Source organism: Blennius ocellaris (genome assembly GCF_963422515.1).
Source record: "Blennius ocellaris genome assembly, chromosome: 22".
In the NCBI taxonomy this organism is placed as follows: Eukaryota; Metazoa; Chordata; class Actinopteri; order Blenniiformes; family Blenniidae; genus Blennius; species Blennius ocellaris.
The window spans coordinates 6,974,471-6,987,619 of record NC_137671.1 but is presented as its reverse complement, the minus strand read 5'-3'; the positions used below and the strand labels follow the sequence as shown (position 1 = coordinate 6,987,619).

The window sequence follows — 13,149 nt, the reverse complement described above, 5'->3', positions numbered from 1 at the left end:
TAATCCAAAAACAATTCTGCCTTTTCAACTCCTGACGAAAATTATCACCGAACAAGTGATGACAGAAGTGTTGAGTATTCAGTGCACTTATTTTTTTAGTGAGAATCCACACCATTAGTCACACTTTTCTGACTTAACATGGGACGGTTTGATGTCTCAGTGTTAGCATGACATGTGGTTGTAGCACGGCGAGCATCTCGTGGATTCCATTCAATTCTCAACACCCAAATATACAGACGATCCAAAGGAGAGCAATGTAATGCAAAATCAGTCAATCAAATGTCACTTTGAAGGCGAAGCTTTCAGGCCGCCAGGGAGAAATAAACTTGATGTCAGTCTCGTTACAGCTAGTTTTGTACATCGCTTTGTCTTGTCTACACTTGGAACCATTCAAAACATAAATACCTCTGAGTGGAACCAGAAAACAGAACGAGCAAGTTATGTCTTGAAGATAAGGCTTGAGTTTTTTTAGAGAGGTCTTCCAGGGATGCTTACAATGGCCTTTTCTGATTGGCCGGCCTGCCTCTATGTAACAGTTGGTGTGGGGAGTTTCCCAGCATGTTTCTGATGCAATCTGCTCATTGGAAAAGTCTGATGTTGTCAATAAAGAAGTCATATTGGGTCACTTGGTCTCCGGTGCAACTGAATAAACTTTATCTGGAGGAGTGTGAAATGATCGTTTAAAAAAAAAAAAGAACATTGTCCAAAACAACAAACCCCACACTGAAGATAAAATAGGCTATTTTACATTTAATTGTGATGTGAAATCAACCAATTTCACATTCTCTCCTCCAGCATTAAAATCATTTTTAACAGTTTGTATTGCAGAGATACACATGGTCATATAAATGAGAAAATAAAATGCTTTGGAGGGTTGATTGTGCACTGCTGCATCATAATTTCACCTCACGGTGAGTCACTCTGTTGTAGCAGGGTAAATTGATTATAATTAGATCAGCAGCTGCTTCCAGGGTAAACTCGGGGGTTTCTAATGAGCAGTTACCAGGACAGGATATTTCAGTTGTTGTTAATTGTGCTTCTCAATATGTGCTTATTTGTTTTTCTTTCCCATCATTTAGTGTCCACTTGCCTTAAAGAAAAAAGCTGCTTTCACAAAGTACAGCTATACTCAATTCAAGTTGAGATAATGAACAAAACAGCACTTCATGAGTATTTTGGTCTGAATATATGTCAGGAAGTAGCATACAGCATTGTGCAAAAAAAAAAAAACCTGCAACAAACTTGTGAGACTGAAACCACAAAGCTTCTTGCTTGTGCCTGTGGTTTAAAACTGTTGCAAATCAAGATGTAGCATCAAAGATGAAGAGATTTTTCTTCATCAGTCTTCTCTAAGGTCTTCTTTGCCATCCGACCCTTCATTCATCTCCAATATGCTTTTATCTCACCTGAACAGACGTCCAAACCATCTCGACCCGAGCTCTCGAGCGTCATCTCTAAACTGCTCACCCTCAGCTGTCTCTCATCTGAGGAAAGTCACAGCAGTTTCATCCCTGCCTCCTCCAGCTGCCCTTTCATCATTACTGTCACACATCAACTCCGACACTCGTCTCCACCCACTCCATCCTGCGAGCACTTTCGTCTCATTTTAGCGTGTACATTGCTCTGGAAGGTTGACACCAAGCGCCGATGGCCATCCACCTTCACTACATCTATGTTTCTCATCTTCACCTTTCCACGAGCCTTACTCTCATTCACACACACTTATTTTATCTCGTCACTGCCGTCTGGCGCGGAGCTCCACCTCTCCAGAGTCTTATGCAACCGTCAACTCTCACCACAGATGACAATGTCATCTGCAAACATCATGTTCCACAGAACCTCTTAGCTGACCTCAGCAGTCATCTGACTACCACAAACCGCTAAGTCTGCTCTTGGCAGCATGAAAAGAAAAGAAAAAAAAGGACTATATTTGAAGTAAATAACTATTCTGTGACATGCCACTTTTTCTAAGAAGTGTATGCAGTTCAGTGAATGAAAGTCATTTTTAAGTCAAAGCAACTTAAGTAATTCTACTCAAAAATATTCAGCGGTGTAGTTATAATGCTTTGCGTGTATACTCACGTAGGAAATGTTTCTCCAATAAGGCAATTTCCAAGTGACCTTTGACTTCGTTGAGTCTGTCTGACTCCGACCTCTGGAATTCCTGGATGGCTGCAGCCATAGTTGGAGACCCCGAACCAGCCTGTGCACACAACCACACACATACGTAAGCGTCACACACACGGGAGGCGTATAAATACGGATTCATTCACACACACCACCAACAATACCATTCACAAATTCAAATGGCTTTAGTTCTACACATCCTACTACTGGTTAGAGAAATTGCAGCACATACGAAGCAGCAGGGATATCCTGCAGGAGCCATCACGCACAGATCAGCATGGCGCCATGACTCACACTAGTGTGTCCCGGTTTAAGTCCAGCAGGAGCGAAATAGCATGAGGGAGCCGGTGGAAAAAGAAAAAAAAAAAAAAGGATCCCCCTCGTCTTCCGGCTACAGCAACACTGGATGACTCAATCTGCACTGACTAAGGGCTTTAACCCCGACGCACAGCTGGCAAAACAACTAGAGGTGGAAAGACTGAGTGATTGAGGGATGCCGACTGGTTGAGAGGAGAGGAATCGCCGGAAGGTGTGAGAGAAAAACAAAGGGAAGGATTGATGGGAGACGGAGAGAGCGGGTGGAGGAGAGAGGTGGCCGTGCTAGTGGATGATGAGCACTGCAGGTTGAGCATCGCTGTTCGACTTTAGCGAGGGTCCTTTAAGAGACTCCTGCCAAACACACACACACACACACTCTCTCGCTGCAGCAGCTTCTCCCAACCGGAATGGTTTGTGTGCGCCTGCAGAGACACACTGCAATGTCGAACTGACGTGTTCTCTGCAAAGGAAGGAGCGCGAGCACGAGAGAGAGAGAAACTGACAGTGACCTGATAATGAATGCTTTAGGACACCGGAGCCTAAAAAGACAGAATGGTGGAGACATGGAGGTGGATGGCTGATCAGGGAATAAAGAAGTACTTCAAAGGAAAACAAATGAGCTCCTCCTCAAGAAGTGTGTCATGAAGAAGAAGGAAAAAAAATTAATGAAAAGATATTCACTGAAGAAACAGAAAGAGGGTATGGGAATCAAATGGAGACTGGGGGGGATGAAAGGAATGACGGATAGGAAGAGATGGGGAGCGGACAGTGACACGGAGAACAAGTTCCGCTTCATTACGAGCTGCTCAGGCGCCATTCTTTCATTTGGATTGGGTCGCCTTTATTTCCTCGCCGTGTCGCTTCGGGGACTGCGTTTACAACACAAACACACGGCGGGGAGATTTCACGCAGTCGTCACCTCTCGGTCTGAACCTCCTGAAAGGAGGTCGAGTCCCGACGTCACTCCGGACGATTACCAGCAGATTAATGATTGTGTTCCCCTTCTCCCTCTTTCACCGTGGTTCATGTGAGCCGAGGAATCTCACTGCGCCCCGCTGGAGAAAACTTAACTATTGCATGACCTCCATGCTCTAAATATTGCATCACTGCTTGCAAAATAAAGCCGATCAAACGAGACCCTAACATGGAAGCAAAACATTTAGAATGCCGTGCTAATGAAGTTCCTAAACCTACTTTCTTATTTATGTTATAATGACATATTCCACAGTACACAATTGATACAGCCTCCCCAATATGGATCTTTTTATAATTCAGAAAAACATTTCGCCATCTGGTGTAGAATAGTTCTATTCAGAGTATTAGCTAGTGGCTCAGTCTACTTCATTGTCATCAATGGAAATCGTTTGATAACTGCTAAAGATGTTTTCTTCTTCCAATGAACACCAAGGCAAGGCTGAGGCTCAGCGCACTACACGGTTTTACAGTGTCTCAATAATTTATGCTTTCCTGTCCAACTAGATAAGCGTGGGGGGGTGAATTAAGTCAAGGAACACATTTAATCCATGACAACTCATCATACGGTTTCTTGTTTTTTTTTTTTTTAACTCCCCACTGAGTGCCCTGATTTTTGAGCCCGTGCAGTAAGAAGTGGCCACACCATGGACCTACTTCTGCACCCCTCTTCTCCAGGTTTGCCGCATCCTGTTCCACTTTCAGTCCGAGCCTGATTAACTTAGCCCTGGATTTTCTGTATCGATTCAAGATCCTTTTACATATTTTGTTGACGGCTAAACTCCATGAAGTGTATCGGTCATGTGACCTGCTGCCTTCCTCCTCACTGCCTCTAAAGCATCGACACGAGCTGCATGGTTACCTTAGTACAGGACTAACACACACACGTCCCAGTTGATCCAGGAGAGCAGCCCTTGAGACCTCACATGCTTTTAACGTCACTGTTGCCGTGTGCGATTTAAGCCCGTCAGTCCCATGAGGCTCGATATGTCCAGAAAGACTAACGGTGTAATTTGAAGGTCATGTTGTGAACATATTACACATCACTAGAAAACATTTTCTCATTTAGTGGATTACAGCTTCATTGTACCCCCCCCCCCCCCCCCCCCCCCTGCCAATAAAATTTATATTTTGCCTGTTTAGATTAAATACTTTTTTGAAACAACTACGTTCAGGCACTGGGGTAGCTCTGAAAGCAAATATAAAGATAAGTCATTTTAAACTGTATTGCTGGGACCGACTGTACTTGATAGTATTATTGAGTGCTCACAAATCTATACAATTTTGTAGAGAGAGTCACCAAGTCACTGATAAAATGGTTAAATTGTACTTCACAGGCATATTATCAATCCCATCTGTTCTACTTTGTATTTTATTTTACACCTTTCTTGCTCTCCAACTGTCTTAGGATCCCTGTGAGTCTGAAAATTGCACTGGCGTTGCTGCCGGCAGTCAGGAATACCCAACCTCGACTGTACTCAAATCCCCTTGAAAAACATCTTGTAACATCAAGCCTAAGAAACTACTGTGATTTGTACAGCTGTATTCTTGCTAAAAAAAAAAAAAAAAAATCCACATCCTGAATCTTTGCATTCTGCAAGGTCACTTAAAACCTCAAAAAACAACTTGTGATCTGGCTACTGTAAACATTGCAGAGGATAAAGATTACAATGAATCCGAAGTGGTAGTAGGAAAACCACAGAAAGATGTTGAGCACATCCACTAAAACAGGGAGAGATATAAAAGGTTTCATTTGGAATAGAAGTTGTGTAACTACTGGCTCAAGCAGTTAAGTACACTGTAGTTGAGCAGCAACATTCTCGCTCTTGAGTGATATGAACTGTGCATGTCAAAATGTGTTTCAGATGCACCGCAGACACCGGACACAACTGCATGAAGTACAACAAATGTGGCGAGGAGCCTGCTTTGTCTTGCAGCAATATCATGGAGAATCTAGTAAGGTCACACGCACTCACTTTGTGCAATGACCGAACACCATCTGCCGTGTGACTTCTTCCCGTTTAATATGGATAACGCAGGTCAGTTTGGCAAAAGTGCATATATTCTGCAGCCCAAGGGCACGCGTGATCCTCTTTATGAGGCGATGAGATATGAGTGAGCAGAGAAGTGGACACTGTTGAAGCCGAGATTGATTTCACATACCAGCCAGTCGAGAATAATACCAAGCAGAGGTCTTTCAGGTGCAGTGGTATGTTTTTGTGTGAGGGTGCCCGTCTCGTGTGCAAGAGATGTGTGTCCCAGCAGGGATAAGAGCTATCTTGGTCTATTTCGGGGCTTTGGAGTGTGACTCATCAGTGCTGTGATGTGGCTGAGGCCTTCCCAGTGGGCTGGCAGTCTCAATCGGCAAACAGCCGTGCACAAAGAGACACACGGAGCAGCTCGCAGGGGCACAGGGGCTCCCTTTAGAACACGTCTGCGCTCAAATTCGGACACATGTTGCGCATACCTGAGGAGCGTGCCAAAAAAAAAAAAAAAAAGGGCCGTCAGACAGATCACCAATTTGCTGGAAATTGCTCGTTTGCTGCATCGCTTTGAGCATCATTCAACGTGATGTGGGGAAAACCGACAAAAATGACCCCGGTGTAACAGTTGTACCAATCATCTGTTTGAAGAGGACATAATGAAAGCAGCACAGAGATCCCATGGGCTTTCATTCAGGAAATGATACGAACAAGTGACTAATCCAGTGCAGTCAGGCATCTCTCCATCAGTGCATGTGCGCTATGATGACGACAATGCTCATGTCTTCAGTCAATAGAAGAGATGAGTGAAAGAAAAAAAACAAAAAGAAAACGAGGTTGGATTTCATGAGAAGTGAACAGAATCTATGTGGGAGGAGAAAATATCAGAAAACACAATCTGGATTACCTATTTGTCACAGTGGATGAGGCTCAAGGTTTGTCCTTTTTCACTATTTCCTCCGTTTCTTTGCTCTGCAGACATCTGGGACTCCAATCTCATGAGGCTACATTCCTGTCCCTTCAGCCGCCTTTATCACTTTCTTCGCTTTAATCTCCTCTCTCCGTCCATTTCTTATCCCCTTCCTGCTGTCCAATATCTGCTCATCTCAACGCCGCTTTCGCCATTTCCTTTTGGGTCTGCTGCTCATTGCCATCTCCGTGTCATGTCCACAGTAAGACTATCTTGATCGCCGTCGTCTCCTTCATTTTCTCTGACAAGAAGTCCCTCTCATACTCTCTTACATCATCAGAGACAAGCGGAGGGAAGTGGACATCAATAGATTAAAGCAACAAGATGATTTGTTTAGTTTGTTTCGTCTCAGCAGTAATTAAGCTCGCGAAAATAAAAGGTAAAACGTGACTAATGTACATTTCCATTCTTTTATATTTTGAAGAAAATATGCTAGATCTCACTGAGACCAAAAGAGTTTTTCAGAAGGAATAATTTATGAGTGCATCACGGAAAGTAAAAAAAAAAGCCACCACATCTGTTCGTCCTTTTCCAGTCGAGATTAACTTTGCACAAAACGAAACAACTCAGATGCAGATGCAAAAAAGCAAATTAAAGGGCATTTCTTTCAAGTATAAAACTCGAGTGAGCGCTCACAGGGTCTCGCAGGGCGTCCTCCGTGTCTCGCGGGGCTGCTCTGGGCTTCGGCGGCACGTCGTCGCTACATTCGGTGTCGGAGGCAGGCGGCGACTCGGCCAGATCCGGGAAGTCGTCTCTCGTCCTGGGGCCTCGGAACCGGATCTTGTCCAGGCGCTTTAGCATGGTCAACACCGCGTTCCTGGGCTTTACCTTAACATGGCGGACGGCAACCCTGCAAGCACGGGAAATCAAATGTTTCAATGCCGATGTCATAAACTTCTCAGATTTTATGAAGGAGAAGAATGATCATGGAAATGTAGAAAGCACACATTCCTTTTGTTTGCAATATTTACCAATTGCCTCAGAGACACAATTCAGAAATGTAATCCTCCTTTTTACAAGCACAAATCTTCCATTAATTTTGCTTAAGAGAAAAAAGCATTTCATGGTTCCAGTGGCTACAGTGGGTAATGAATTGAGTATATTTGTTATTTTTCTCACCAGCAATTTTAATCTCGATTTAAATGAGGAATTCTGTTGATGATTTCAAGAAGGCCCAATTTTGCACATCAGAGAGAAAATCAACAGACATGCCAAGTGGTAAAATGATCAATCCATGAGAAAACCAATTGTTTGATGTGTTTGAAACAAAAAGCAGCAGTTGTGTAAAAGCATTTTAGACAGAACAGAACGTGAAGAAACGTGTCGTGTATCTTTTGAGCTGATAATTGGGTCGTGACTTATGAGAACATATGAAAAAAAAATGTAATCACTGAAAAAACAAAGAATCCTCTTAATCAGTATTTTTTAGGATTACTTCTTTTCCTCTACCACTTTTTAACATTTGCTAACCAGTGATCTTTTAATGCTGTTTAAGTTCAAGGCGTGCTAAGCATTTCAGTTTTGCTCTCGTCTGCACAGGACGGCGGTGAAACCACATCCTTTCACTAACGGTTGACAGCAGCAGATTGTCTGACCTGAGCCATCAATCCATCCTCAGTAGGTGAGGCTGTGGCAATGACTGACACACTGTAAACTGTTTTAACGTACGTGTCTGGTGTCTCGAACAGAAAGGGAATGACGACTACGGGCTGTAATAAGCACACTTAAGGATCATCTACAATGCAGTTGTGCTCTAGAATAACAAAAGCAACATAGCGGCAGCCACTGAAACGAAACGAAAGCTGCTAAGTTGTTCCTGGTAGGCAGATCTTTGGCTCCTCTGGGCTTTTGGAGGAGGAGGAGGCATGTGTGTCCTTGTTCGAGCCACCGATTCCATCACATCCCTTCTTTGAAAGAGAAGCCACGAGTAGTAGCAGGTCACAACAATCCATCATCCGCACCTCCAGCGGAGCACAGAGCCAGATCACTTCCAGCAGACATGCCTGGGCGACGTTTTCATTGCTTTACATTTGTCGTTTGATGGAAGGCTCAAGAGGAGTTATTCCACGTGTGATCCTGCAAGATTAATTCATCTGCTGGACTGACTGGCTAAGTGTCAAACAATGACTGATCAGACTGCTTACTGGTAAATAACTGGCCAAACAACAAGCTGATTGGCTGACTGGCTTGTTATCAGCTTTACCACAAAAGGTCCAGACCACCAAAAGACCTCCCATCCTACTTTTCTCGGTGACTATACACTTTTAGGTGAACTAAATGAATGAATCAATGAGCAACAAGCATGATGGTGAATTCCAAATATTAATGTCACCGAACACAAGGATTACACCAGTGTTTTTTTTAAACAATTTCATGATTCGACACAGATTAGTCATTTACAGGAGGAACCAAGAGACGGACACCGTGAGAAAAATTGATTCAGTTTTCTGTACTTGACAAGAAGACTGGCGGAGGCGATGAGTTTTGTTGCACAAAATACATTTTCAGCAACAAATCATGAAACTCCTCCACCCGCAGGCGCACACGCAAGTGGAAATTACAGACGTGACTGGTTGTCTCACATTTCCTCCCCGAGTGGAAATGTGGTGAGTGGCAGGTTAATAAACACTTCCCGCCGCCTGTCAAGACACCTGTCACTATGAGATCTGTTCTCACAATAACCACCTGAATCCATCTTACGGCAGCCCAGTCTGTTACTGGTCAGCTGCGCAAACAGCCTGTGGTTAAACTTTTCTTTACAGAAGGGAATAGGAACATCTTATCAACTGCAATGGAGGAGAGCAGTGAGGAGACATTACGATTGACAAAGGAAGTCAAATCTTGTTTTTTTTTTACAAACCGCTTAAAAGACACAAACACAAGATACAAAAACACCAAAAAAAATGAGAAATAAGCAACAATTTTAATTTGGAATCGCAATAAATTGGTACTTTACATCTGATATAAGAAAAAAAGCAAGAATTCTGCAAGGAATTTGCATCATAATAACCAGATAACGTCACAAATTCTTGGCGACCTACAAGTGTTTTGCAACAGATGTACAACTGTCATCCAACAGTCACAAGAACACTCTACTTGAAATACAGGGTCATTCCTCAGTCCAGTATAAAAGAAAACAGACATGCACATAAAGCAAAAATAACTTACACACACAGTTACATTTGTACACTGATGCACACCGGACATCTGAAATGACTCATCCTTGACTAATGTAGGCAGCAATAAACCAACATAATCACTGGTGTGTGTGTGTGTGTGTGTGTGTGTGTGTGTGTGTGTGTGTGTGTGTGTGTGTGTGTGTGTGTGTCAGGACTTATGTCTGTGTGTAATCTGCTAATGACCCGTAGTGACTGGAGGTTACTCCTGGTCACACAGGTCTCACTAACTCCAGCAGCCAATCAGGGTGATTCAATGAAATCCCGCTGTGAGAGGCGGCCTACTATCTTTGGCCCACATAAACATCTCCTCGACGTCACTCGTGTCGACGTGGTTTCTGGAAGAGCTGGACTGATCAGCCGATCAGGAGAAAACTGATCCAACTGTTGTGATACTTGACTCAGTAAAAGAAAAACATGCCTTCTCTTGTACACAAAAGTCCACATTTTCATTCATTAAAACATTTTTTATTTACTTTTCCCCGTTTGAGCACTGAATAATGAATTGTAATTGTCTTCACACAAGATAAGGCACAAGCGGCATGTTGTGCCGTTTACTGTTCACCATCTCTCCTTTGTATAGAAGCTGAAATAAGCTGGAATGCAAATACAGCAGTGTAACACTGCTATGCATGAAAAATCTCTTAATGAGAAAGCAGCCAAAGCGAACATCATGTATTTGTCACAGTGCAGTCAGCACTCAACTATTGTTGTTTTTAAACGTGCCCACAAAATACGACTCGCGATTTCAGCACTTCTTTGGTTTGTGATGCCATTAAGCACTGACTGATGCGTTTATTAACCACAGTGTTCGCGGATGATGTTGTTCTCTGAAGGGAAACACTAGGTGCCATTGTGTGTGTGTGTGAGCTTCTTAGTACTGTGCATTAGGCGAGAGCAGATTCAACGTAAATTTTATGTGAATGCTACAGTTACATTCAGCTAAATTCATCCAATCAGAAGTTCAAAAGTAGAAATTAAATGCAAGATCAATTTTAAAAAGGAGGTGGTTGTTGGAAATTTACTGCTGGCATCTCAAACTCTGCGTTTCCAATCATCTTGTTCTTTCATGTTTTTGCATCAGGTTGGTCCAAACTTTAAAACAAAGAGCCATTTCCTTGGCTTGGCTGTGCACACAGGTAAGGTAATGTTCTCTAGCTGTATGCCGATGCTCTCATCTTACTCCGATAAAGGTGCTGCCTATAAGAGGATACTGGCATGCTATAGCTACATGAGAAGGGAGCAGTTCACTCTATATCGCCGGTGTCCATCAACCGTGCACAATGAGAGGGGAGTAGAGGAGGCACTCGCAGAGCTGCTTCCTGAACACAATAAAGCGTCAGCGCTCACACAAGTAGGCCACAGTCTGTCGCATGTGGCCAGAGAACAAACTCTCACCATCAGGTTTGATGATAACCGCCTGTTTGATGAAAATGCCACAGTGGAAGAGTTCAAACGAGAAGCTGGCGCCCTCATTTGAAATGCCCTACAAAGACCCATATAAGGACGTCCACTGATCATCATCATCATCATCATCTTCGTCATCAACAAAGCAAGTTGAAATCCAGCAAGACACATGCCTGTGGAGCAAACTCTCAACTTTGGCCAGATTTGTAAGAGTCATTGAGACAGAGTGGGTTTGACACGACCTTTGACAGTTACTGGATGGAATGTTCCAGATAACGTCAACAAGTTCACTTTCTTGCATTTCTAATGAAGTTAAAGATGACAGATGGTTGGAGGAGAAGAAAACATCAGGCTGCTGTCAAGCTGGATAATACCTGAAACAAACTAAGCTGCCAAGTGTCACTGGAAGAGGGTAAAAATATAGATTTTTTTTTATTAAATGTCAGAATCAGCCCACAAACATCTTTGCACATCTTAAATAAAACACATGCTTGTAATGCATGGGAGACATGAATGTTTTCTAGCAGTTCTTAATTTGATGCCGACCCTAGAGATGAAACCAGGAAGGAGGGAAGAGTGTGCAGATTGGATTAATTTTAATAAGACCTATTAAGACACATCCTGCGACATTTGTAGTAGAAGCTCTCAAACACAGAGGAATAGGTGGAAGTGGAGAGACCCAGGCAACAAGAATAAAAAGGAGGAGAAAGGAGAAAAACACGCAAGCTTTCATCTAAAACACTAATGCAACCCTCTGGGCAGGAGGAAGATGACCAGGCAAAAATAGAAGGCAGCTGTTGCATGCAGTTTTTGAAGCAAACATGAGGGGTTTTTTTTGTGGCAGGGGTTGTTTTGTGACACGAGTCATGTGCATCTCGACCGATATTGACAAATGGAAACGGCACCGTCATAAGCTGATGTTAGCCATCCACTTGGTGTCGCAGGAGGCCGACTATTCTGAGGGGAAGGAAAGCGCACACCCTCACACAGATATTCACAGGCAATTTTAGAATGAACTTCAAACTAATGTCTTCTGGGATTAAAGAAGAAACCCGTACCCCCACATGGACAGCCCATAAACCACTACACCGTCATGCTGCCCAAGGATGTAATTAATTCAGTGAACGCTACAGTAGAAACACCACGGGAGTGTGGCGTGACACAGACGTCTCTTCAGCTGCAAAAGCTTAAGGGGAGGCACAGAAAGTGGAAAGATCAAGGGGTCGTCAACATTAATTTTTAAATCTTTTTTTTGTTTTAAAGAACACACTTATTCATAATGGTTGAATTAATTGCCCAAATAAATTGAAAAAGAGAAATAAGCTTCAGTCCAAAAACATGTTGACAGGTTGGAGAATTATGAGTCGTTATTGCAAAAAAAGCATTGCCTAGTACAAATCGGGGAGGCCAACTTCAAGAAATGGCTCAAAATGCCAATTTCTAATCGTATTTCCAGTAGCTGGTGGACTTTAATCAAGAATGAGTTCTAGACTTGAACTGAAGAGGATGACAGAGATGGTGAAAGAAAAAAAAAAGACGACTTTTGAACAGCCCAAATTAGCATATGAAGACTTCTGCTTTTCTCAACAGATATAGACAATATCTTATGTGAACGACATCAGGAAATTGACTGGTAAACTTGCTGTCATGCTGTCCATGTATGCATCAGCCGAGTCGCAGCAGTCCGACGCTCCTGCTACTATCGTATCTCACCGCGCATCAGGGATATCAACAATCAATACTTCTGCAACAATTGGCCGGTCTGCTCTCCAGCTCGTAAAATTGGACGCATAACAACAGTGATACAGATCAAAGAGTAATCAGGCGGGAATGTCCAGACTACATAACACAAACTGTACCCACACAAATACCCAGGAACAGTGTCACTCAATTTAGAGTCAACGTAAACACAAGTCATGCCGAGGCTGGACAACAAATAAAACCACTTTTCTGCATAAGGTGAACTGCTTTTGTGTGTATGACACCATTTGTCATAAGGCATGAACTGAAAGCCTTGGATTTTAAATTATTTGCTGGTTTTTAATGAGTCTGGCGACCTGTCCGGGGAGCACTCAGTGCCAGCTGGGATTCCCGTCAATCCTCACAACCCTCACTTGAACAAAGCTTGAATAGATGACAGAAGAAAGAGGTTACATGGTTGGACTGCTTTGCAGGTTGTCTGTGAGAGACGAGAAAG

The 13,149-nt window shown here is 43.1% G+C and overlaps 1 protein-coding gene across 2 annotated transcripts in view; it reads right to left on the bottom strand.

Moving 5' to 3' along the window:
* Window positions 1–13,149, bottom strand: part of gramd4a (GRAM domain containing 4a) — a 41,608-nt gene that overhangs the window by 26,866 nt on the left and 1,593 nt on the right. For both annotated transcript variants that reach the window (XM_080518619.1, XM_080518620.1), the window contains exons 2-3: window positions 7,006–7,219; window positions 2,083–2,203 (exon numbers count right to left, since the gene is read on the bottom strand). In XM_080518619.1, coding sequence (XP_080374745.1) covers window positions 2,083–2,203; window positions 7,006–7,219 — 335 coding nt within the window. The remainder of the gene's footprint in view (window positions 1–2,082; window positions 2,204–7,005; window positions 7,220–13,149) is intronic.